Source organism: Emys orbicularis, chromosome 4 (genome assembly GCF_028017835.1).
Source record: "Emys orbicularis isolate rEmyOrb1 chromosome 4, rEmyOrb1.hap1, whole genome shotgun sequence".
Taxonomy (NCBI): Eukaryota; Metazoa; Chordata; order Testudines; family Emydidae; genus Emys; species Emys orbicularis.
The window spans coordinates 16,631,047-16,655,849 of NC_088686.1; the positions used below are offsets into that span (position 1 = coordinate 16,631,047).

Consider the following 24,803-nt stretch of genomic DNA (forward strand, 5'->3'; position numbering starts at 1 on the left):
TAAAATCTTGAATTTTAGAGGTATTGAGGACCTGCAGCTCCCAATGACTGGAAGGGATGTTGCAGGTATCAGCACCTGTGAAAATCAGCCTCGGTCTGTGTATTTGTGTACAAATTTTTATCTTTATCACTTCATTACTGCATCATGTACCAGATTTTCAAGGGATCTCAACCCGGTTACCAAATTTGTGAGCAAAATTGTACTTTTGTGTTTCTTCATGCTTGCTCTTTGATGTCTAAATCTTTGTGCACTTACTTTTCAATGCCTGCGTCTCTACATCTCAGCTGCAAGTATGAAAGCTCTATGTCAAGCCTAAATTGGACAGTTAGATGGCTGACCTACCCAATTTGCTTGACTAAACATACTATATTTACTTTTATCTGAAGATTCATATGTAAAGAAACTTAGAGTGTGAAGTCAAAAGTGACTTAAGTACCAAAAAGTAAGCACGCCAAAATATAGACATGCATTTTAAGGCACAGATTTGGTTCTAAATGTATATTTTTAAATATCAGCATTTAATTTTGCAGAATACTCTTTGGAATATTTCACTTTCTAATTAATATTGAGACTAATAATTAATGTTTTCCCAATGCAAATCTTCTTTTTTTTTAAGGCTATCTCAAAAGGCTCAAAAACATAAAAAATCTGTGCAGTCTGAGATTCAGGAAAGAGACAAGATTAATGAAGAAATAAATGCTGTGAGGAGTTCATTACAAAAGGCCTCATTTTTGTTGCGTGATGGAGAGTCACAAGGGTCTACTGAAAAGGCAGCAGGGTTGGAGGTGAGTAGAAGACTGTCACATTGTATGTAGCTGGTCTCTGCTTTTAGATACTAAATTTCACACAGGGGGCTGGAGCCTGCTCCCATTGAAATCAGTGGCAAAATATATAAGCACAGTGGGATGCGGACCAAATTCTTGGCTCTCCAAAGTACGTGGCTTGGAACCAGCTAGAGCTTTGCAACCTGATCATGTGCCACAGCTACAGAGGCCTGTTCTGATCCTATGGAGGGACTCAGCCAATCCTCTCTCACTTAGAAATGGCTGCTCAGCTTATATGCATCTTCTCATTCCTCCCATCCTGCCCAAGGATATCTTCGAAGGGGCGGATTCTGATCTCTTGCAGTGTATATTGGCAGTAGCTCCACTGAAGTCAATGGATTACACTGGTGTAAAATGTTTGTAAGTGAGATCATTATCAGGACCACAACCGCCTTCAGTTTTAGGGCATGTCTATACAGAGAGAGATCGTGCATGGCAAGCTGGGGTGCAAATCTACAGTGCTGTAGCGTGCCACACATTAACTGGCCATATGAACCTTGCTGTTGTGCACTTAAAGTTCTGCAGTGCACTTTGACCTCCAGTTGTTTCAAACGTAATCCACTTCAAACAGCAGTAGATCAAAATGCATCGCAAAGCTTTTAGTGCACAGCAGCAGGGTCCACTTGGTGACTTTGTGTGCGGCAAGCTACTGCGCTGTAGATTTACACCCCAGCTTGTCTATACAGAGTTAGTGCATGACAAGCCCTTAGATTTACACCTGGGTTTTAACACATTTTCTAAAACCTTTATATCATTTAAATGTATTTGTTGTTAACCTTGCATGAGTGGCTTATTTAAACTGTAGTTTTCTTTCACAAACTCCCTTATGTGGATTAATTATTGTTATTGATGATTAATATTATAATATACATTTATTTACGGTAGACCCTGAAGGCCCCAGGGAAGACTGGGGCTCAGTTGTGCTGGGTGCAGTACAAACACAGAGTGACAATCCCTGCCCCATAGAATTTACAGTCTGGAAAAGACAAGATGACGAAGGGTTGAGGGCAGGGAATAACATACGAACATATGAGAATGGTGATAATGTGCTTGGGGATTTCTTTGGGAGTTAACACAATGTGGAATATACAAATACATATCTAGGGAGTTCATGAGCTAGCATTACTGTGATGAAATCTTTCAAACTTGTCTGTAAGAATTGTTTTTCACTCTGTAAGTACTTGCAGGTCAATGCTGCTATTTCAGTGAGGTTTTTATAGTATCCAAGAGCAAAAGGCTACCATTTCCGCCTCTAAATTCCTGCTGTACTCCTTACATTGTGCTTGCTGTAGCTGAATGAGGGGTGGAAAACTGACCGGGAGGGATGCCCCTGGCAAAATGAAGCAGTGTAGACAGTACTCCCAATACCACTGCCAGGAATTGGAGGGGAAAAGAATCAGCAATGCCCTTTAAAAAAAAATAGTCAGTTTCCTTAGTTGACTAAATAACATAACCTCATTATGTGCAGTGTTCCTTCTACTGAGAGTACTGAAAAATCCCCCAATTTCACTTAAAATAAATATATATAAGAATAATATGTGCAATATTCTCTTTCCTATATTTAATATAAGAAACACCTTGGCTACTGCAATTAGGTTTCTTAATCCTGCTTCAGTGCAGGGGGAGGGACTTCAAGACCTACATTTCTATGATTCTAGTCTATGAAATACTGACAGAAATGAACTGCAGTGCTTATTTATCTATCTAAGGCAGTTGGCCGTGTTTTAAAGTAGCACCCGTGTAGGATAAAGCTGCAGATAGTGAGGTAATGTTATGTAGCCCCTTGGGGTAGGGACCATCTTTTTCTTCTGTTTGTACAGCACCTAGCACTGTGGAGCCCTGGTCCATGACTAGTGCTCTTAGGTGCTAGAGTAATACAAACAATAATAATCATCATTATTATCTAGTTCTTTAGGACAAAATTGGGAAGCTTTTCTACACCACAATTTTGCAGCTAAAAAGTATTAACTGCATGTTTGTATTTATATACTGATATGGAAGTCCATTTTACAAAGGGATATTTTCTGCTTACTGCAGGTCAGAGAGTTGTTTTCTTTCAAATGCTGGTTATTTGGGAGCCCATAAATACTGGCACATCCTTAATTGTGGTACTGTTACAGTAAGCTTCTTTGTGGTGTATTTGGTGTACAGATGCTTTATGTTCTTTACAGTTGGACCCAGTTGTCACAGTAAAAAGGGAAAGAAAACTTACCGGTAATTTCATCCATTGATACAGTGTTTCTCTGCATGGTACTTAGGTGTGGGACAGGATTCCCAAATGGAGGTTAGGATTTAACGGGGAATGGTTAAACTTTATAAAAATCATCACCCCATAGTCTAACAGTAAAATAAAAAGTTCTCAGTGCATAATAGGAATTTATCACTTTGCCCAATAACTTATTTAACATTTGACACCACACAAAAATGGCAGAGAGTAGGGGAAAGTAAATGTAAAAACAAGAAATTTTGCAACCTGACATTTTAGAAAGCCTAACAAACAAGTTTCTTCTTCCTTCTTTCTGTGAGAGGACTTCGTTCAGGTTTTGTTTCTAGGCCACAGGCTGTAGACAGTTGTTCAGGTTTCTTTTGTCTCACAAAACCTACATTCCTCAACGGAACTGGAACCCACTGTTTTGAAAGGAGCTCTGCTCTGCAGTTCTACATAATTACATGAAAACAGACACTTCAGCTTCGAGGCTGTTGCTTTTAGCGGTCTTTGTGTTGTTATTATAGTAATGTAGCTGCTAGAATAATGTTAAACTGTTAGAACTTCTTTGAAAGTAAAAATCGAGTAATTGAAACAGGAATGTCAGAAAGCTGAACATTAAATCACAGAAGCACTTTAACGTTTTAATCATATATTATTTCTGTCAATAAGTATTACTGGAACAATAGTTTGACATTGAGTGGTATCAAGTTTAATTAATTCTTACAGATTGAAAAGCGTCATTTGTCTAAACCACTGAATATATCTCAGGTTTAATCTGCTAGCATAGGTTGTCAAGTCAGGTTTTGTAATGGGAAAACAACTTATTTAAATCAACATCATGGTAGAAGACTCATTTAGTTCCTACTGAGTTTAAGTTTTTGGTGTTTTATTAGTGCTGAAACCTCTCTGAAATGTTTTTAGGAGATTCAGAGTATAATTAACAGAGAGAATCAAACTATTAAGGATATTATGGAGAAACTACGAATCAAGTATTCAGAAATGTATACAATAGTTCCTGCAGATATTGAAACACAGTTGGAAGACTGCAAGAAAACATTACAAGACCTAGAAGAGAAGGTAATAATTTGTGAAATTCACATATTTATTTATTTGGAATGTTTTTACGCTATATTATTGCCATAACTACAAGTGTCAGTTGAAAATGTTAGTTGGTATAAATGCTAATTTTACTTGCATTCCACACTTAGTAAAAATGTATAAACTATAGATAAATTGCATGTGTTACCTCTGTATCCTTTTAAAATATTATAGCAATCAACAAATTAGGGTATAAAATTTATTTTAATTAAGCTACAAGAAGAAATGGCAGATTCAGTAAGGCTAAGAAGCATATACATTCTTTTATACCTTCTAGAACACCACTGTTCTCTTTCCCTTCAATCTTATTCTTAAACGTGACCAATAGTGTGTTTTACCCTCTGTTTCCCAATAAGTGTGAAACCTCATCATGGTATCAGACACAGCTGGATGAGATGAGATGTTCAAAACATATGTCTTTGTTTTGTGGGCATTTCAAAGCCATCAAGAAGTTCAACAAATACTTTTATAAACAGAGCTGCACACATGGCAGGGTATTATTAGTGCCCTAACTCTTTATAGCAACCCCTGGAGCACTGTGGCGCCCTACAAATCGTGCCAGTTAATATAGATAACTAACATTGTCTCAGTATTTTCAGTATTCCCGAAGTATAATACATACATAATAAATGAAATATCATCTATTTTTCTAGAGCAAGGCTGTCAAAGTTTTAAGAGGGACTGCAGGGTGTAAAACAAGAAGAAAAAGAGAATCAGAATGGTCCATTAAGTTTGAGATAAAATTCTAACCTAGAAGCATAGAATTATGGTTGTTTATATTGTTTAATCATTTTTACTGATTCTAATAAAAGGGGTGAAAAAGAACAAAATGTATCCTCTCTGGTGCACACTGCTTTCATGCTCCCCAGTGATTAAGGAGTCTCAGTCCCATTTTCAGAAGTGACTAAGGCATTTGGAAGCCCAAGGTCTGATATGTATCAGTATAGGTATTTTAGAATAGGAGCATGATTTTTTTTACTGTAATAGCTATACCAATACACCCCCCTAGTGAGGATGCTGTTATACCGGTATAAATTATACTCCTGTAAGCTGTGCTGGTTAGTATAAGCATCTTTATACCAGTATAACTGCATCCATACTAAGGACGGTGTACTGCTTTAACTACAGCGGTATAATTAATGTAATACAATTTTTGTGTGCAGACTAGTCCTAAACGAAGTCCCTTTAAAAAAATTGGGCTTAGGTTCCTAAATCAGTTAGGCAATTTTGAAAATTTTACCACAACTTACACAAAAATCATGGTACTCAATATCCCTATTTCTTGTTCCTGAAGAGTTCTGCTGAGAGAGATTCTGCACTTGATGGTTTTGGGGCCTTAAAGTTATTTATTTTTGTAGTGAATCTGAGCATTAATATAGTGGAAACGTGTAAAACCTTGATATTTATTTCTCAGGCAAAACAGTGCTATCAGCTGGCAGATAATAGTTCAGTTTTGATTTTTCAGAGTGAGGAGCTGGAGTGTGTCCTTTCCCTAGTACAGGTTGTATCTCTTACATTACTGGCCAGAACAGAAACCAGCAGACGTGACCCAATATTGTACTATATTCTATTGATTTGTATTTAATGCTGTGTTCCACCTGTCATTTTAGTGGGATGAAACCCATGAACTCAACACCATATTACTGTTGCTTCTCACAGCAAATCTAATTCTGCCCTTACATTCTTATGTGACTTGTCAAGGCAGTAATACAAAGAATTCTGAAACTTTTTGTGAGACATTATGAATAAAGAAACAGATCTTTGTTACCTGCATAACTTTTCCCTTTACTATGACAGGTTAACACCAAAATCTTGCAGAGCTCTCCTCATTATGCAATGAATAAAAAAGTAGAGAATATTAACAATGGCCTGCAAGCTGTTGAAAAGATGTTACAACACAAGAGTGAAAACATTGCAAAAGCCAAGGAAATTCAAAAGGTAATGTCTCAAAAGTCCCTTTTCTGAGTCTGAAGACCGTGGGTCCAGTTACTGAATCTGATTTAGGAGACTGTCAAGGGACCTTCCGTTGTGTTTGCCTGCATACGCAGAAGCATCTACTTGATGAATACTTTCAAAACCTTTCAGCTCACAGCAAAAGATTTCTTTTCTCATTTGCCTTAGGCATGAGTGACCCAGGGTAGATACAGAACATTCTGTACTAGTCATATGAGTTCATGAACCTTTGCAAATTCAAAACTCACATGCCCCACACAGGAAACATAAATTAGATATGTATCCTGTCAGAATTAGGTCTGACCTTAATGTTTTTTTTACCATATTCCCATATGCAGACAATCTGGGATGTGCTAGATCTTTGGCATTACAAACTGAATGAACTGGACTCAGAAGTGCAGGATATAGCAGAAAAGGATCCATGTCACGCACAGGAATGGATGGACAGCTTAATGATTCCTTTGCAGCAGTACCAGCAGGTCTCACAACATGCTGAGCGCAGAACCACACTCTTAAACAAGGTAAAGGCAAAGCTACAAGTGTTTGGTTTAATAAAGAATCAGACATTAAAGTAGAGACTATGGTTAAAATTCAAAAGGGCCTGCATGGCATAGGAGCCTAAGGGTATGTCTAGTGATCGATCTATCGGGGATCAATTTATCGCATCTTCGATCCCCGATCATTCTGCCGTCGACTCCGGAACTCCACCGCGGCGAGAGGCGGAAACGGAGTCGACGGGGGAGCGGCAGCGGTCGACTCGCCGCCGTCTTCACGACCAGGTAAATCGACCTAAGATACGCCGACTTCAGCTACGCTATTCGCGTAGCTGAAGTTGCGTATCTTAGGTCGATTTCCCCTGCCCCCCCCAGTGTAGACCTAGCCTCAGTCTCATTGCGGTCTCAGTGGGACTTAGGCTTCCTAAGCCCAGATTCTCAAAGGTATTTAGGTGCCTAACTCCCACTGCTTTTAATGTGAGTTAAATGCTTAAATACTTTTGAAGATCTTGGCCTAAGTGCCTAAATCACTTATAAAACTGGGAATTAAGCTCCTAAAGCTCTCAAGTGTTTTTGATCATTTTATCCTGCTTCTTTATTTCATAGCCAGGTTAATTTCACCAAAGTCCACAAAAATATATTGAGTGTTCTTTAATTTTTCCCCTTAAATGTGTTTTTTTTCCAGAATATAGCTAAAAAGTCATTCAGCTAATCAGGCCAAACTCTGTTGATGTAAGTCCTTAGTGGATGCCAGTGGAGAATTAGGCCTTCCATCTCTCACAGTTAGGGATTTCTCTCTGTATAAATACGATATGGTCCTCACACTTCTTAATGGATTTATTCTCACGACACCCTTAAGAAGTAGGAAAGTACTAGTCTCATTTTAAAGATAGAGCTGAGGTAAATTAAGTGACGTGCCCAAGGTCACACACAAAGTGTGGCAGAGCTGGGGATTGAATTCAGATTTTCTGTTTTCTCAGTCAAATGTGCTAACCCTGATTTGAGCAGAATAATACCTCATAATTCAGAACTTACTAATAAATATAACTAGTCTTTCATTTATAAGGGATGTTAACTTCAGGTGTTACAGAACATACATTTATGAGTATTTTTTTATAGGCCACTAGTAAGATGGAGGAATATGAGGAACTCTTGAAGAGCATGCAGTTATGGATAGAAACCACCAATCGTTTGTTAACTGTGGAGGCTGAAAATGACTCTGCAAAAGCCCTGAGTAAACATGCCAAAGCCCTTCAAGTAAGTGTATATACAAATTTTCTGTACAGGGAGCCCAAATTACAAAAACTGTGTGGCTTATTCTAAGTATCTCCTGCTCATGTAGGTATGGATTTTGCACCAACAAAATTTTTAGGTACAAATAAGGAAGTCCACTGAAAATTTGAACTTCAGTGAACTTCAGTGAAAAATGACCACAGTGATAAAAAATGTCAGCAGCCATAGGGGGATAGATCTGTCTCAGAAAATGATAAACTTTGTGTCCTGCCCTTTGTCTATTTGTTGCACTGCTTTACAGTTTATCAGATTTTACAAGTCATGCTGTTGTTTTTAGTAAACAGTGCATTGATCTAGAATTAGTAGATCAGTTTATTGGTTCTTGTGCATTTGTTAAAGCATTTTGAGGTGAATTGTGATTCATAAATCAGTTTTCCTTATGCACTTTAAAGTGGACTGTGGTAAGTTATTTCAAGTGTCAGGTTTTTATAACATTATCAGAGGGAATTTGACGCCATGGGCAGAATGGTGGAAAGACTGGTTTCTGTATGTGAAATCTTAGTTCATAGAATCATAGCATATCAGGGTTGGAAGGGACTTCAGGAGGTCATCTAGTCCAACCCCCTGCTCAAAGCAGGACCAATACCCAACTAAATCTTCCCAGCCAGGGCTTCATCAAGCCTGACCTTAAAAACTTCTAAGGAAGGAGATTCCACCACCTCCTTAGGTAACCCATTCCAGTGATTCAACACCCTCCTAGTGAAAAAGTTTTTCCTAATATCCAACCTAAACCTCCCCTACTGCAACTTGAGACCATTACTCCTTGTTCTGTCATCTGCTACCACTGAGAACGGTCTAGATCCATCCTCTTTGGAACCCCCTTTCAGGTAGTTGAAAGCAGCTATCAAATCCCCCCTCATTCTTCTCTTCTGCAGACTAAACAATCCCAGGTCCCTCAGCCTCTCCTCATAAGTCATGTGCTCCAGCCCCCTAATCATTTTTGTTGCCCTCCACTGGACTCTTTCCAATTTTTCCACATCCTTCTTGTAGTGTGGGACCCAAAACTGGACACAGTACTCCAGATGAGGCCTCACCAATGCCGAATAGAGGGGAATGATCACGTCCCTCGATCTGCTGGCAATGCTCCTACTTATACAGCCCAAAATGCCGTTGGCCTTCTTGGCAACAAGGCCACACTGTTGACTCATATCCAGCTTCTCGTCCACTGTAACCCCTAGGTCCTTTTCTGCAGAACTGCTGCCTAGCCACTCGGTCTCTAGTCTGTAGCAGTGCATGGGATTCTTCTGTCCTAAATTCAGGATTCTGCACTTGTCCTCGTTGAACCTCATCCGATTTCTTTTCTCCCAATCCTCTAATTTGTCTAGGTCCCTCCGTATCCTATCCCTACCCTCCAGCGTATCTACCACTCCTCCCAGTTTAGTGTCATCTGCAAACTTGCTGAGGGTGCAATCCACACCATCCTCCAGATCATTAATGAAGATATTGAACAAAACCGGCCCCAGGACCAACCCTTGGAGCACTCCGCTTGATACCAGCTGTCAACTAGACATGGAGCCATTGATCATGACCTGTTGAGCCCGATGATCTAGCCTGCTTTCTAGCCACCTTATAGTCCATTCATCCAGCCCATACTTCTTTAACTTGCCAGCAAGAATACTGTGGGAGACCATATCAAAAGCTTTGCTAAAGTCAAAGAATAACATGTCCACTGCTTTCCCCTCATCCACAGAGCCAGTTATCTCATCATAGAAGGCAATTAGGTTAGTCAGGCATGACTTGCCCTTGGGGAATCCATGCTGACTGTTCCTTATCACTTTCCTCTCCTCTAAGTGCTTCAAAATTGATTCCTTGAGGACCTGCTTCATGATTTTTCCAGGGACTAAGTTTTGGCATGAGAAGGCATGAATTTAGCCCAGAAGAATCATTTGCTCTCAGGACATGACTTTTTATATAAAAAGGCATGAATTTAGCCCAGAAGAATCATTTGCTCTCAGGACATGACTTTATGTCATTGCTGTGCCTCGGATTTTACTAGTGGTATTGTAGCCTTCCATGGTAGGTTGTTCTATATTATAAATGGTGTAATCTGCCATAGGGGGAATATGAATGCAAAATTCTATGAAAGTTTCACTGACTCCTGTTAATCCAAGGATTACATTATTGCATTTAAACAAAGTCTTTACAGTTTGGAACATTAGTATGTTTTGGGCTGGAAGGCCAAAGTATTTGAGAATGCAACAGAGGTTTGTATCTGAGCTGAGGTGCATCAGTGAATCAGGCAATCTAAGTGCCTCAAACATGGTGATGTTTTTATTTTATTTTTTCTAGATGGCATTGGAAGATTCAGAACAAAAGCAAAATCTTCTACATACCATCTATTCACAATTGGATGAGTTATCAATAATCTTTGAAACAGAAAATATAGTGCAACAGATAAATGAAGTAAATGGTCAAGTAACATCTTTACAGCAAAAGATAGTGGAAATTCTTCCACAGATCCAGCACATGGCTGATGTAAGTCTGGGTAGTCTGAAAAAAATAGCCTTTTATTGGTGTTTCATTAGATCGTATACATTATTTGCCATTAGAATGCAAGCATTCTCATTTTAATAATAGGAATAACATATAGGTAAATGCATCATTTAAAAAAAATCCCAATGTGATAATTAAGCTGTAAAATTCAAGAGAAATAGTAAAATAATGTGGGGGGTGTGCCTTCTGTCTCTATGAGGAGGAGAAACACAATGCTTATTACTAGCTTATTCAAAGGGCTTGTTTCCACAGAGAAATTTGACAGCAGAACTATACTGTTATATAATTATTCTGCTAGAGTTACACCAGAATAATAGTGTGCACATGGGGAGTTATACCAATATAAGAGTGCCTTTTTCTGGTTTAGCTCATACAGTTTCAAAGCAACATAAGCTAAATTGGAAAAAGGCAATCTTATACTAGAATGACAGTGTCCACACAAGGTGCTGTAAGGGTATAATTATATCAGAATAGTTCAGCCAGTAAACTTCCCCATGTACACAAGCCCAAGAGTAGTTCATGTGTGACTTCAAGGTTATTTTGATTCCCTACTCAGGGATTAAACCTGACTAGCTGACCATTAGTACCTAATTCCCTATGTGAGTTATGACAAGGAGCCTGTGAAAGACAATGTGATTGATAGCAACTAGCTTCTGGATCAGCAATACCTGTTGAATATACTGTAAATGCAGCAGCATTCAATCTCTGATATTGTACATAATTATTATTTTTTTAGTAAGGTTCAGTTTAATACCTCTTTCTGATATGTTTCCAGTCAAAACATATTGTATAATACAAATTGTTTTATTTATATATGTTTGAAGGGCAGCTTGAAAATATTTCTTATTAATACGAAACATTTAAATGAAAGCTACACATTTTGTGGTTCTAATTTGCATTAGAAGAAAATTTACTTCCGATTAAATTATTGGAGTACAATGTATTTAGAATTTTGATAAAATTTAGACCTGGTAATTCATTAATTTATTTGGTATTTATTAACAACAATAATAGACACAATAACAATTCATGTGGCTGTAAAATGAAATTTCATAGTCCACAAATATTTTGGATATTTCAAAACATCTAGGAGGTGGATGCCATTGAATCTGAAGTGAAAGTGATAGGGAAGGATGTTGCCAAAATTAAGACGATCTTGTCAACAGAAGATATATTAGATTTTTCTCCTAAGGAGCATCTTAGACATGGACAGGTGTGTATGTATCTTATTAAACCTTTTTTTCTTACATTGAATAAACAAATCAACACATTTCACAGATATGAAGATGGCTTATTAATGCAAACAAATTATTATGATGCATGACTTGCTTTTGAGGACAATAATGAGTAGGTATATTATGAAAATTGTGGCTGTAATTCCCATAACCCAAAGGCTGAAGAAACTTTTTCACAATTAAATTAAGTGGCCTTGTGGTTAATGCATGAGACTACGAGTTGGAACATCTGTGTTCTGTTTCTCTCTGCAGCAGATTTCCTATGCGACCTTGTGCAAGTTGTTTATGCTTAAATTTTCAGAAGTGCACATTAATTTTTGGTGTCTCCATTTCTGGAAACTTTATGACCTGATTTTCAGAGGTCATGACCACCCAAACTCTAGATAATATCAACATAAACTGCAGGCAATTGGCACTTCGGAAAATCAGGCCCTAGGTTTCAGGCTGGACACTCAAAAGTTGAGGAAAAAGTTGATACTAATTTCTCTGTACCTTATTGTCCTCATTTTGTGAAATTAAGGTGATTTATATTACCTCAAAAGGGCAAATTCATTTGTTTTTTACAAAGCACTTGAAGATCATTGAATGGAAAAGTGTATATATGTGCAAAGTCTTATTATCTAAATCCCTTTCAGTCTTACATTTCTATAATTCCATGATTATTTATCAATTCAAGACTTCATTGCAAGGATATTTTGGCCAGGATGTTCTGCCTTCCATCCCTGGGTACAATAAATCAAAGTATTAAAGATATTTTCTATTTATTTTTTCCCTGTGTCTACAAGCCACATCTTCAGTTCACCTACATGCAAAATTTGTGGATTCAGTTTAAGGGGAAAGCTGAAAGTTTGGTCATATGTTTGCTGTTCTGTTACCCAGAGGGCACTTGTAGCTGCTACAGTATATGGAGAAGTGATTAATATTGTGAAGAAATATTTCACCTTGAAAACAGTATTCTTCCTTCCCGATTTGTAACCTTTGTCCACATTAGAGAAATATACAAAACATTCCCACTGATTTGAACAGTTGTGAACCATAATGTAGATAGGGTTCTGCTAGTGAGACCCATTTTCACCACCATTTTAGTGAAACCTGCTGAAAGCAAGTCTAGTGGTTGGGTAATTTTAACGCTTCAATGAGCTCCATCGATTTCTGATGTAGTCTGTGTGACTCTGTGATAAGGTAATAAACAGGTCCAGCAACCTTTACACAGAGTCATGCAGATTTCACCTGAAATTGATGGAGATCATTGAAATGTTAAAATTACCCAACAACTCAGTAAAACTATAGTACATTAGACATGACTTTCTGTCCGCACTTATTTATCAGGTAGAATATTCTGTGCTAATTGCATATGTGTTTTCAGTAACGTGCAGCATTTCCACCATATGCCTCAGGTCCACAAGACGGACAGAAATAGTCCCAATGGCCCCTGTCCTGCAAGTGTCATGACACACTCCTCTTGGTTTGTACAGTCTCATCCTATATTTTTTGAAAACATTCTGAGGTAAAAATTCTCTGAAGGTAAACAGAGAGAAGGTCCAAAATCAGCCCTGCAGAATTTACATAAGAGAACTTTTTAACGGCATGACAAAAGTGATCATTGTTTCTTCTTCATAGCATATTCTGGTTATACTTACATTTTTAGGTTATACTTGGCCACATCAGTCCCTTGCAGAAGACCCTTGCTGCGATAAAGGGCTACGAAGAAGGTCTTAGGTTACCAGGAATGAGAATGCAACCTCTCTCAGTCTTCAAAAGAACAGGCCAACTTGTGAAAGAACTGAAAGTGTTAGAAAAAATTACCAAGGAACAAAATGAGCTACTGGAGGTAAAGTACTTGCATTGACATCAGATTCATTTGTTCTGAAATTTCATACAAAACTCCTTAAATTGGTAATAATTTCTTTGGTGACGAGACATGATTGTCAAGGCAGGGCCATAGTACACTTGCCAGGTCTCTTATTTCTGGTTTTGCTGTGTAATTTAATACAAGGACAAAGCATGCTATAACTGTCTTGATGTTTATTTAATTTTGGAATTCAGCTAAAAGTGATGCGAGTTTCTTTTCCCAGATAGCTAATGCCTCATGGCACCTTGTGGTAGTTTTTGGTATTGCACAATAGCAGTGGCTTTGTTAATTGCCATATTACTTAAATACCTATGCTCCCGCAACCCAAGTCAATGCAAGCTGCAGGTGCTCAGCACCGCTGAAATTCAGATCCGACATCTTTATACAGAACATAGAAATATTTTTGTTATATATAGCTAGCATTTCATAGTTATTTAATTACATTATCATTAATTATTAAAATGTGAATAGTCTGTTGCTGAAGGAGTTATTTCTAAAGGATGTAATCTCTTCTTATCAGTAAAGCATAATGGGCCAATTTCCTCCACTGTAACTTGTACTGCTTATCATTTTGAAGCTGGACATCTCCTGACCTGACCTCATATTAGGTACTGCAACTGAACTTCTAATAGAGGTTAGCTATCCTGGGACGCAGTGATTCTAAAAAAGATTTGGGGGTCCTGGTAGATAATAGTTGAATGTGAGCTCCCAGTGTGATGCTGTGGCCAAAAGGGCTAATGGGATCCTTGAATGCATAAATGGGAATCTCAAGTAGGACCAGAGAGGTTATTTTACCTCTGTATTTGGCACTGGTGTGACCACTGCTGGAATAGTCTGTCTAGTTCAGGTGCCCACCATTCAAGATGGATATTCAAGAGAGAGTTCAGAGCAGAGCCATGAGAATGATTAAAGGATTAGACAATATGTCAAGGAGCTCAATCTATTTAGTTTAACACAGGGAAGATTACCAGGTACTTGATTACAGTCTATAAGAACCCACTGGGGGAACAAATATTTTATAATGGGCTCTTCAGTCTAGCAGACAAAAATATAATATGATCTAATGGCTGGAAGTTGAAGTTAGAAAAATTCAGACTGAAAATAAGGTGTACATTTTTAACAGTGAGAGAAATTAACCATTGGAACAATTTACCAAGGATTGTGGTAGATTGTCCATCACTGACAATTTTTAAATCAAGATTGGATGTTTTTCTAAAAGATGTGCTCTAGGAATTATTTTTGGGGAAGTTCTATGACTTGTGTTATATAGAATGTCAGATGAGATCAGTGGCTCTGAACCATTCCAGACTACTGTACACCTTTCCAGAGTCTGATTTGTCTTACATACCCCCAAGTTACACCTCACATAAAAACTACTTGCTTACAAAATCAGACAAAAAAATAGAAAAGTGTCACAGCACACTATTACTGAAAAATTGCTTACTTTCTCATTTTTACTATATAATTATAAAATCAATTGGAATATAAATATTGTACTTACATTTCAGTGTATAGTATATAGGGCAGTATACACAAGTCATTGTCCATATGAAATTTTAGTTTCTACTGACTTCGCTAGTGCTTTTTATGTAGCCTGTTGTAAAACTAGGCAAATATCTAGATGAGTTGGTGTTTCCCCTGGAAGATCTCTGCGTACCTCCACAGATACGCATACCCCTGGTTGAGAACCACTGGACTAGATGATCACAATGGTCCATTCTGGCCTTGGAATCTTTGAATATTTCTGGGTGAGGAGGAGAGTGGCAGTTCAGGACTAAACAGTCCAAGAGGGATAGCTCAGTGGTTTGAGCATTAGCCTGCTAAACCCAGGGTTGTGAATTCAGTCCTTGAGGGGGCCACTTAGGGATCTGGGGCAAAATCAGTACTTGGTCCTGCTAGTGAAGGCAGGGGGCTGGACTCAATGACCTTTCAGGGTCCCTTCCAGTTCTATGAGATAGGTATATCTCCATATATTATAAGATGAGTCTCAGCATGACGTCATCAAACAAAAGTTTTTTTCTTCTTAAACACACCTTTTAAACTGTTCTCTATTAACGGGAGTGCTTTAGCACCTCAGGGGCTGTTGTTCCACTGCTGGGCAGTTTGGCAATTCATACCTGCTGCTGTTAGCATATGAAGGTAGACATCATCCTAGATGTGTGCTTATATGCCCAAGATTTAGAAGTGCTGGTATGGAATATGCCAAAAGGTATGCACATTCTTATAGTTGGGGGAAGGCTGGGGCTCCCGGGGCTGCAGCAGTGTACTTCAGTGTTCAGTGTTGAAGCATCATCTTGTGGTGAAGATGTACCTAGGTGTCACGAATTTGGGGTCCTGTTCATTTTTTACCCCAGATTTCCTGTGTGAGCCTCTGATGTCCTACATTTGTAAAATGGAGGTGGTGGCAGGCCTGTGAAGTAGATGTATATTATGAAGCTAAGTTTGCAAAGCACATTGAGATCCTCAGATACAAGATGCTATTCAAATGCAAAGTATTATTATTACATGGTTCCCATTGGTTCAGATGGGCCCTTAGGTATAAGTTTTCCTGCTTTGAAATATATTTTACTTGTTGGAGGCAATATAATGTTTATGCTCGGCATTTCCATAGAATAATAGAAGATTAGGGTTGGAAGAGACCTCAGGAGGTCATCTAGTCCAATCCCCTGCTCAAAGCAGGACCAAGACCAACTAAATCATTCCAGCCAGGGCTTTGTCAATCTGGGCCTTTCAAACCTTGAAGGAAGGAGATTCCACCACCTCCCTAGGTAACCCAGTCCAGTGCTTCACCACCCTCCTAGTGAAATAGTTTTTCCTAATATCCAACCTAGACCTCCCCCACTGCAACTTGAGGCCATTTCTCCTTGTTCTGTCATCTGCCACCACTGAGAACAACCTAGCTCCATCCTCTCTGGAACCCTCCTTCAGGTAGTTGAAGGCTGCTATCAAATTCCCCCCCACTCTTCTCTTCCGCAGACTAAATAAGCCCAGTTCCCTCAGCCTCTCCTCATAAGTCATATGCCCTAGCCCCCTAATCATTTTCGTTGCCCTCAACTGGACTCTCTCCAATTTGTTCACATTCTTTCTGTAGTGGGGGCCCCAAAACTGGATGCAATACTCCAGATGTGGCCCCACCAGTGCCGAATAGAGGGGAATAATCACTTCCCTCAATCTGCTGGCAATGCTCCTCCTAGTAATGCAGCCCAATATGCAGTTAGCCTTCTTGGCAACAAGGGCACACTGTTGACTCATATCCAGCTTCTTTGCCTTTATCTCCTACAAATCTAACTCAATTTTTAAATGAGATTTCTTCATTAGAAAACAGATTGGAAAAATTGCATTTCTTGGCAACTTGGGTGTCATACTGTGCAGCAAAGACTCTCCAGTCCTGTCGTGTAGGTTGAAAGCAAGTGTAGTCTAATATAAGTCTATTGTCTGGCGAAGATATTACAAGGTAAGAAGTGTATTAAAGCATGAACATTTTATTATTAACTGTGCATCAGAAATTTAGTAAGTGCTCTGTTGTAAAGGCAACCAGAATGGAAATAATGTGCTCTTATTTTTTTTAAAAACACTTGGGTATTTATTTTGAATACTTAACTTTGTAGGGGCATATGAATGTTTATGTATATATTACTCTTGGTTTACATATATCACGTGATATTGTAATAGAACAATCCTAATAATTTTATCAAAGCAACAGAGGGTCCTGTGGCACCTTTAAGACTAACAGATGTATTGGAGCATAAGCTTTCGTGGGTGAATGCCCACTTCGTCAGATGCAATCATGATTAAATTCCAGCATAACAAAGCATAGTGAAATATAACAGAAACAAAAAGGAATTAGGTGCTGTTGGTTTGTAAATTCCTTGTGGTTAGGTCATCAATCAACTTACACCAAGGATTAATTTGACCCTTTGTCTTTGTATTTTGGCCTGTGGAGTGCTATGCATACCTACAGTGCTATATAAATAACACTCAGGTTAGAGGGTATAAAGAGGACAGCTGGGTGTCCTGACTTCCCATATAAGAGGGACACTGTTCTCATATTTTAAGATTAGGACTGTCAAGCAATTAAAACAATTAATCGCGATTAATCACGCGATTAATCGCATTGTTAAACAATAATAGAATACCATTTATTTAAATATTTTTGGATATTTTCTACATTTTCAAATATATTGATTTAAATTACAACACAGAATACAAAGTGTACAGTGCTCACTTTATATTTATTTTTGATTACAAATATTTGCACTGTAAAAAAACAAAAAAATGGTATATTTCAATTCACCTAATACAAGTACCGTTGTGCAATCTCTTTATAATGAAAGTTGAACTTACAAATGTAGAATTATGTACAAAAAAAACTGCATTCAAAAATAAAACAATGTAAAACTTTAGAACCTACAAGTCCACTCAGTCCTACTTCAGCCAATCGCTCAGACAAACAAGTTTGGTTAGAATTTGCAGGAGATAATGCTGCCCACGTCTTGTTTACAATGTCACCTGAAAGTGAGAACAGGCTTTCGCATGGCACTGTGGTAGCTGGCATCGCAAGATATTAATGTACCAGATACGCTAAAGTTTCATATGTCCCTTCATGCTTCAGCCGCCATTCCAGAGGACATGTGTCCATGCTGATGATGGGTTCTGCTCGTTAACAATCCACAGCAGAGCAGATCAATGCATGTTCATTTTAATCATCTGAGTCAGATGCCACCAGCAGAAGGTTGATTTTCTTTTTTGGTGGTTTGGGTTCTGTAGTTTCTGCATCAGAGGGTTGCTCTTTTAAGACATCTGAAAGCATACTCCACACGTCATCTCTCTCAGATTTTGGAAGGCACTTCAGATTCTTAAACCTTGGGTCGAGTGCTGTAGCTATCCTTAGAAATCTCATGTTGATACCTTCTTTGCGTTTTGTCAAATCTACTGTGAAAGTGTTCTTAAAATAAACGTGCTGGCTCATCATTTGAGACTGCTATAACATGAAATATATGGCAGAATGTGGGTAAAACAGAACAGGAGACATACAATTCTCCCCCCCAGGAGTTCAGTCACAAATTTAATTAACACATTTTTTTTTTAACGAGCATCATCAGCATGTAAGCATGTCCTCTGGAATGGCGGCCGAAGCATGAAGGGGCATATGAATGTTTAGCAAACTGTCAAATATTGCAGACAGTGGTGCTGTTGTAGCTAAGCTGGTCCCAAGATATTAGAGAGACAAGGTGGGTGAGTTAATATATTTTATTGGAACAACTTTTGTTGGTGAGAGAGACAAGCTTTCAAGCTTACATAGAGCTCACCCACCTTGTCTCTCAAATATTGTAGATAGAATTTACCCTTTGACCTGCACCTCTTATTTTTGCTGCACAGCATGATTTATTTTTGCTAGTTGCAGGTTAGCCTGCAACAATGAACTAAACTATGTCAAATAAAAGTAGGAAGGTTTTCTCATAAGGTATCATGAAACCAACAAAAAGGCAAAATCATCCAGTTTCTCTTTAATTTCTTCTTTTTACACAACTCTCCTGGTGAATATGATTAAATATGTCCGACTTCACGTTTTACAGCCAAAGGGAGCTGAATGCATAGATTTATTTTGTAATAAATAGTTATAGCCAAAGCTGCTTACTCTGCTACCAGACACAGCTATGATACAGTATTTTTATTTCATTTTATTTTATTTTTGTTTATGAGAAAATTAATAAAGAACTTGAAGACAACAGAATTCGGGAACACTGAATAAAATCAGCTCACAAATTCTTAACTTAAACCTAGGTTTGAATTCACTGCAATACTGATTAGTTTGTTTCTGTATTCTACTAATCAATTGAAAATGGCTAATGAAAATTATCCTTTTACAGTCAATCGTAAAAGAGACAGATGAATGCGAACAAGAAATTGAAAAGTTGAAGCAGTTCTTAAAGAACCAGCTGGGTGAACTGTCATATGAAAAAACATTGTTTCCTCAGACTGCTTCCTTCCCAGAGGCGAGTTTCATTTTTTTTTTTCGTTTTTTTCTTTGACCTGTAGTTTATACCTCTATGAGCAGGACTTGCTTCTAGTTGTATGCTAATGTGGGGTAAACAGCAACACTTATTTTTTTTTCCTCCCAATCATTTCCCGATGTGTGAAGGCTAAAATAAGTAGGCAAATAGATTTCAACACAGTATACATGACTATTCATGCATGGTCTGGTATTGTCATCCTTACTTCTGTGCTCTGCTGGTGGGATACTGCCTTCAGAGATGGACGCCCGGCCAACAACCGCTGCTCTCCAGCTGCCCAGCTCTGAAGTCAGCACAGAAGTAAGGGTGGCAATTCCACGACCCCCCTAAAATAACCTTGTGACCCCCCTGCAACTCCTTTTTGGGTCAGGACCTCCGATTTGAGAAACGCTGGTCTCCCCCATGAAATCTGTGTAGTATAGGGAAAAAGCACACACAAGGCCTGATTTCATGGTGGGAGACCAGATTTCACGGTCAGTGATGCATTTTTCATGGCCGTGAATTTGGTAGGGCCCTATACATGTATAATACATAGGATTGCTAGTTAAACTTTTAAATGTCTAGCTAGAGATATGTTCAATAGTTTGAACCTATGGTGAATTAATGTTAATCCTGATTGTGAGTCATTTCCTGACTCTTGTGTGGGTTAAATTAAGAACCTAAGAGTTGCCTCTTAATATAGCTATTTCCATTTAATTTTCTTGTCCTTTTTTAAAAGAAAAAAATCACCTGCTTAGTGATGATAGTATTTCATTGACTTTCATACCTCACTGAAGGCATTGGAGTGGGGAAGTGGTGAGTTTACATCTCACTAGAGTGATTGGAGTAGAGGAGGAGTGAGCACACCACTTTGATGTTACTCTTGCTTGTCTCAAGACAGTTTCCCAGCTATATAGATTAGCAGAGCAGATAGCAATGTTGTTCTTTTTAACTACAACTTAGATAGTGCAGCACATTGCCAAATACAGGCAGTATTTCATGCTGATGACTTTCTCCTGCCCCTGATGGAGTTATTGGAGGGTTTTGCTGCATGTGTTTCAATGTGTCAGGAAAGGTGTATTTTTGTCAGCAGCACTCTATCCCTCTCCGACAGAGCCAAAGAAAATTCTTCCTGCCCCTTAGTAATGTCCCCTACGTGAGGGTGGGCTGTCATCCTATCAGATGCCTGCTGAGGCCTTCTATGCAAAGGCCTTGCCTATATTCAGAAAATCTATAAATGTCATTCAGCACCAATGCAGCTCCACTGGTCCTTTTAACAGCAGAAACTGTAGTGGAGACAGGGCCCATGATGTGTCATCTAACCTGGGTTAGTTATTTGCTTTGCTTTAATGATGCTCTGGGTGAGCAGCCTCTGGAAACAAGACTGATGCTGTATTTCAGGCCATCACACCAAGGCCAGCTGTTGTGGTTGCACTGCTGTCTCAGGCCTTGAACTGGGTGTGCAGTCGCTTTCCCCTGCTGAACTCAGTGAAGAGGAGAGAGCACCAAGGACATGTCTGCTCCTGTTTCTTGCCTTTCTTTGGCTGGCTTAGACACCTGAGGGATAGGGATGGGGCAGCAGATAGAGTATTGAGTGGAAGCTGGAGAATTATGGGAATGTCCAGTGTGAAGCAGGAGTCAGTGGGACAGTCAGTCCCACTGTTAACACCACATGTGGGAGATGTAGGGCAGCTCTACTAAACAGACAGGGAAGATAAAAATCCCTTCTAGGTGTCACGCTGTCTGGAGTGGCTCACGACCAATAGTGCTAACCTCAGCGCAGGCTGTCAAAAGTAGGGTAGACACCTCAAATTGGTGGTACATTTTACAGTTAGATTTCACCAACCCAGTAACAAATGTGAACTCCTAGAGCACTGTAATAGTCTTATAATGGAGTCACAGACAGTCCCCCTGGGCTCTCCAGCCTATCTTGCCACCCAGGCAAGCTGGACTTAGTGATAATTGGTCACCTATACCAAAGATCACAAAATATTCAGGTTACTTCCAGTCCCAAGGGACCAGTCAAATACCTCAGCTCAATTTGTATCTCAGATCTCATACCAAACACAACGCTTGTAGCCAGTCCTGTAATAAACTAACTAAAGGTTTATTAACTAGGAAAAACAAACAAGTGAGAGTTATTTACAGGTTAAAGCAATCAAACATGCACACACAAACATACCATCTGTGGTTCCTAAAGATGACAGAGATGTAGTAATCTGTCATTTCAAAATGTCTTTCAGGGTGGACCCAGGAGTAACCCCTGGGGATCTCTGCCTTAGTTTAGTATGCTTGGCCCCGTGAGAGTTCAGACAACAAAGAGATGAACAATTTTCTTGCGACTCTGTTTTATCTTTTACCAGGGTCGGCTCCAGGCACCAGCTTGGCAAGCAGGTGCTTGGGGTGGCCACTCCGGAGAGGGGCGGCAGGTCCAGCGATTTGGTGGCAATTCGGCGGACGGTCCCTACTCCCGCTGGGAGCGAAGGACCTTCCGCCGAATTGCCGCCGCAGATCGCGATCGCGGCTTTTTTTTTTTTTGGCTGCTTGGGGCGGCCAAAACCCTGGAGCCGGCCCTGTCTTTTACATTTAGCCTTCCAGTCCATGAGACAAGTTCCCTTGCACGTAGCATTTCTAAGATCTGATAGGGCCATTCACTAATCCTTTGTATTGTGATGTTCCTTAATGGCTCGTTGAATCTTGATAGGCCTCCTGAATTGGCAGAGGAGACATTCTCATGTGTGGGTTCACAAGTTCAGAGAAAACATTTTCAAAGTTATAAAGCAATACTTACATATTACCTTAAAACATGGTCTACAGACATTACAAGTGAGATTAATGAGTGCAGCAATTTGCAAGCACTTCATAGAGTCTAAAAATTAATACATTCTTATAAGACTAATACCTATTTTGAACAAAACTAACAAACAGGTGAGCTGGTTTGGTTTCCAGCTGTGAGTTTGTTGGTGCTCAGCTGATGCCTACAGATGTGGCAAGAGCTGGCACCTAGTCTGCCAGCGTCACACTAGGGTCTGTTTTTCCTTGTTTTTCGGTGTCTTTAATAAAGATGACGCAGCCCTGAGCTACCCATCAGTTGATTTCTCCCTCATAAATTCTTATTAATAGATTCATAGATTCTAGGACTGGAAGGGACCTTGAGAGGTCATCGAGTCCAGTCCCCTGCCCACATGGCAGGACCAAATACTGTCTAGACCATCCCTGATAGACATTTATCTATCCTACTCTTAAATATCTCCAGAGTTGGAGATTCCACAACCTCCCTAGGCAATTTATTCCAGTGTTTAACCACCCTGACAGTTAGGAACTTTTTCCTAATGTCCAACCTAGACCTCCCTTGCTGCAGTTTAAGCCCATTACTTCTTGTTCTATCCTTAGAGGCTAAGGTGAACAAGTTTTCTCCCTCCTCCTTATGACACCCTTTTAAATACCTGAAAACTGCTATCATGTCCCCTCTCAGTCTTCTCTTTTCCAAACTAAACAAACCCAATTCTTTCAGCCTTCCTTCATAGGTCATGTTCTCAAGACCTTTAATCATTCTTGTTGCTCTTCTCTGGACCCTTTCCAATTTCTCCACATCTTTTTTGAAATGCGGTGCCCAGAACTGGACACAATACTCCAGCTGAGGCCTAACCAGAGCAGAGTAGAGCGGAAGAATGACTTCTCGTGTCTTGCTCACAACACACCTGTTAATACATCCCAGAATCATGTTTGCTCTTTTTGCAACAGCATCACACTGTTGACTCATATTTAGCTTGTGATCCACTATAACCCCTAGATCCCTTTCTGCCATACTCCTTCCTAGACAGTCTCTTCCCATTCTGTATGTGTGAAACTGATTTTTTCTTCCTAAGTGGAGCACTTTGCATTTGTCTTTGTTAAACTTCATCCTGTTTAACTCAGCCCATTTCTCCAATTTGTCCAGATCATTTTGAATTATGACCCTGTCCTCTAAAGCAGTTGCAATCCCTCCCAGTTTGGTATCATCCGCAAACTTAATAAGCGTACTTTCTATGCCAATATCTAAGTCCTCTCACAGTAAGATGTCGTTATTACTTATTATATCATCACTTTGTTAACAACGAAAGTGTAAGTTACAAGCCTTGTTGCTCCTCAGGGGGAAATGGAAGACATAAAAGAACAGATCATCAAACTGTGCCAGAAAAAAGAAGACATCCTTAGGGGTATGAAGAGTTCAATGCTGGAACTTCACCAGCACTTACAGCAAGAACAACCTGAATCAGAAGATGAACTTTCTGTGCCTCTGTCACCCGAGGAAACTGGCTTGGTTGGGAAAGATGCCTTAGAACGGCAGGTAGGTAGAACACCATGCTATCCCTTTGAATGGTCCTAACAAGAAATGGTTACATGCATGATATGGGGGCCCTTTCGGGTTATTTTTCAACATGTGAAAAAACAATGTGAGATTGCATGAAATAAACAAATGCAAAATGCTGGATGTGTAATTTACACTGTAAGGAATTGTTTAAAGATTTTCAGTAAATTGTTTGCATGGAACAGAATGATAGTTATCTCAATTGTAGACATGACTTTAAAAGGCTGAAAAATAAGTTAAAGGACCTGATTTTCGAGGTTGCTTAGAACCTGCAGCTTTTGATTACTTTAAATGGAGTTGCAGGTGCTCAGCATTTCTCAAAATTAGGTGCAAAATTATAACTGTTTAGCAAAAGGCAGAAGAAAAGAGGCAATTTGTGGAGCTAAGAGTAACTCGACTCTATCTCTGTATGTACATTGTAGTTGAAAAAGAAAGGATCAATGTCTCTCCTACCATCTTTAGTTGAAGAAACAGAAGACAGTTCATTCCACAGTGAAGTAAGTATAATGGAGACTTTGGTGGAAATAAGCTTTATTATGGAATAAATCAGGGGTCGGCAACCTTTCAGAAGTGGTGTGCCGAGTCTTCATTTATTCACTCTAATTTGAGGTTTCGCGTGCCAGTCATACATTTTAACGTTTTTAGAAGGTGTCTTTCTATAAGTCTATAATATGTAACTAAACTATTGTTGTATGTAAAGTAAATAAGGTTTTTAAAATGTTTAAGAAGCTTCATTTAAAATTAAGTTAAAATGCACAGCCCCCCGGACTGGTGGCCAGGACCCGGGCAGTGTGAGTGCCACTGAAAATCAGCTTGTGTGCCGCCTTCGGCACACGTGCCATAGGTTGCCTACCCCTGGAATAAATTATGAAAAATGTATGTGTAAATGTAAACATTTGTAGAATAAATTGCAGCATCCCTAGTAGGGGATATTTTAAAATTAATTTAAAATTTGACAGACAGAAATAAAATATCAGTACATATATTAGAGTCAGATCCTATCACCCT

General features: G+C 39.1%; 1 protein-coding gene across 1 annotated transcript in view; it reads left to right on the forward strand.

The window, feature by feature from the left end:
- SYNE2 (spectrin repeat containing nuclear envelope protein 2) overlaps positions 1 to 24,803 on the forward strand; it is a 232,829-nt gene that overhangs the window by 101,040 nt on the left and 106,986 nt on the right. The window contains exons 52-62 of the mRNA XM_065404096.1: positions 617 to 785; positions 3,955 to 4,110; positions 5,929 to 6,069; positions 6,423 to 6,605; positions 7,698 to 7,835; positions 10,161 to 10,346; positions 11,455 to 11,577; positions 13,248 to 13,430; positions 19,322 to 19,447; positions 23,577 to 23,774; positions 24,218 to 24,292. Coding sequence (XP_065260168.1) covers positions 617 to 785; positions 3,955 to 4,110; positions 5,929 to 6,069; positions 6,423 to 6,605; positions 7,698 to 7,835; positions 10,161 to 10,346; positions 11,455 to 11,577; positions 13,248 to 13,430; positions 19,322 to 19,447; positions 23,577 to 23,774; positions 24,218 to 24,292 — 1,678 coding nt within the window. The remainder of the gene's footprint in view (positions 1 to 616; positions 786 to 3,954; positions 4,111 to 5,928; positions 6,070 to 6,422; positions 6,606 to 7,697; positions 7,836 to 10,160; positions 10,347 to 11,454; positions 11,578 to 13,247; positions 13,431 to 19,321; positions 19,448 to 23,576; positions 23,775 to 24,217; positions 24,293 to 24,803) is intronic.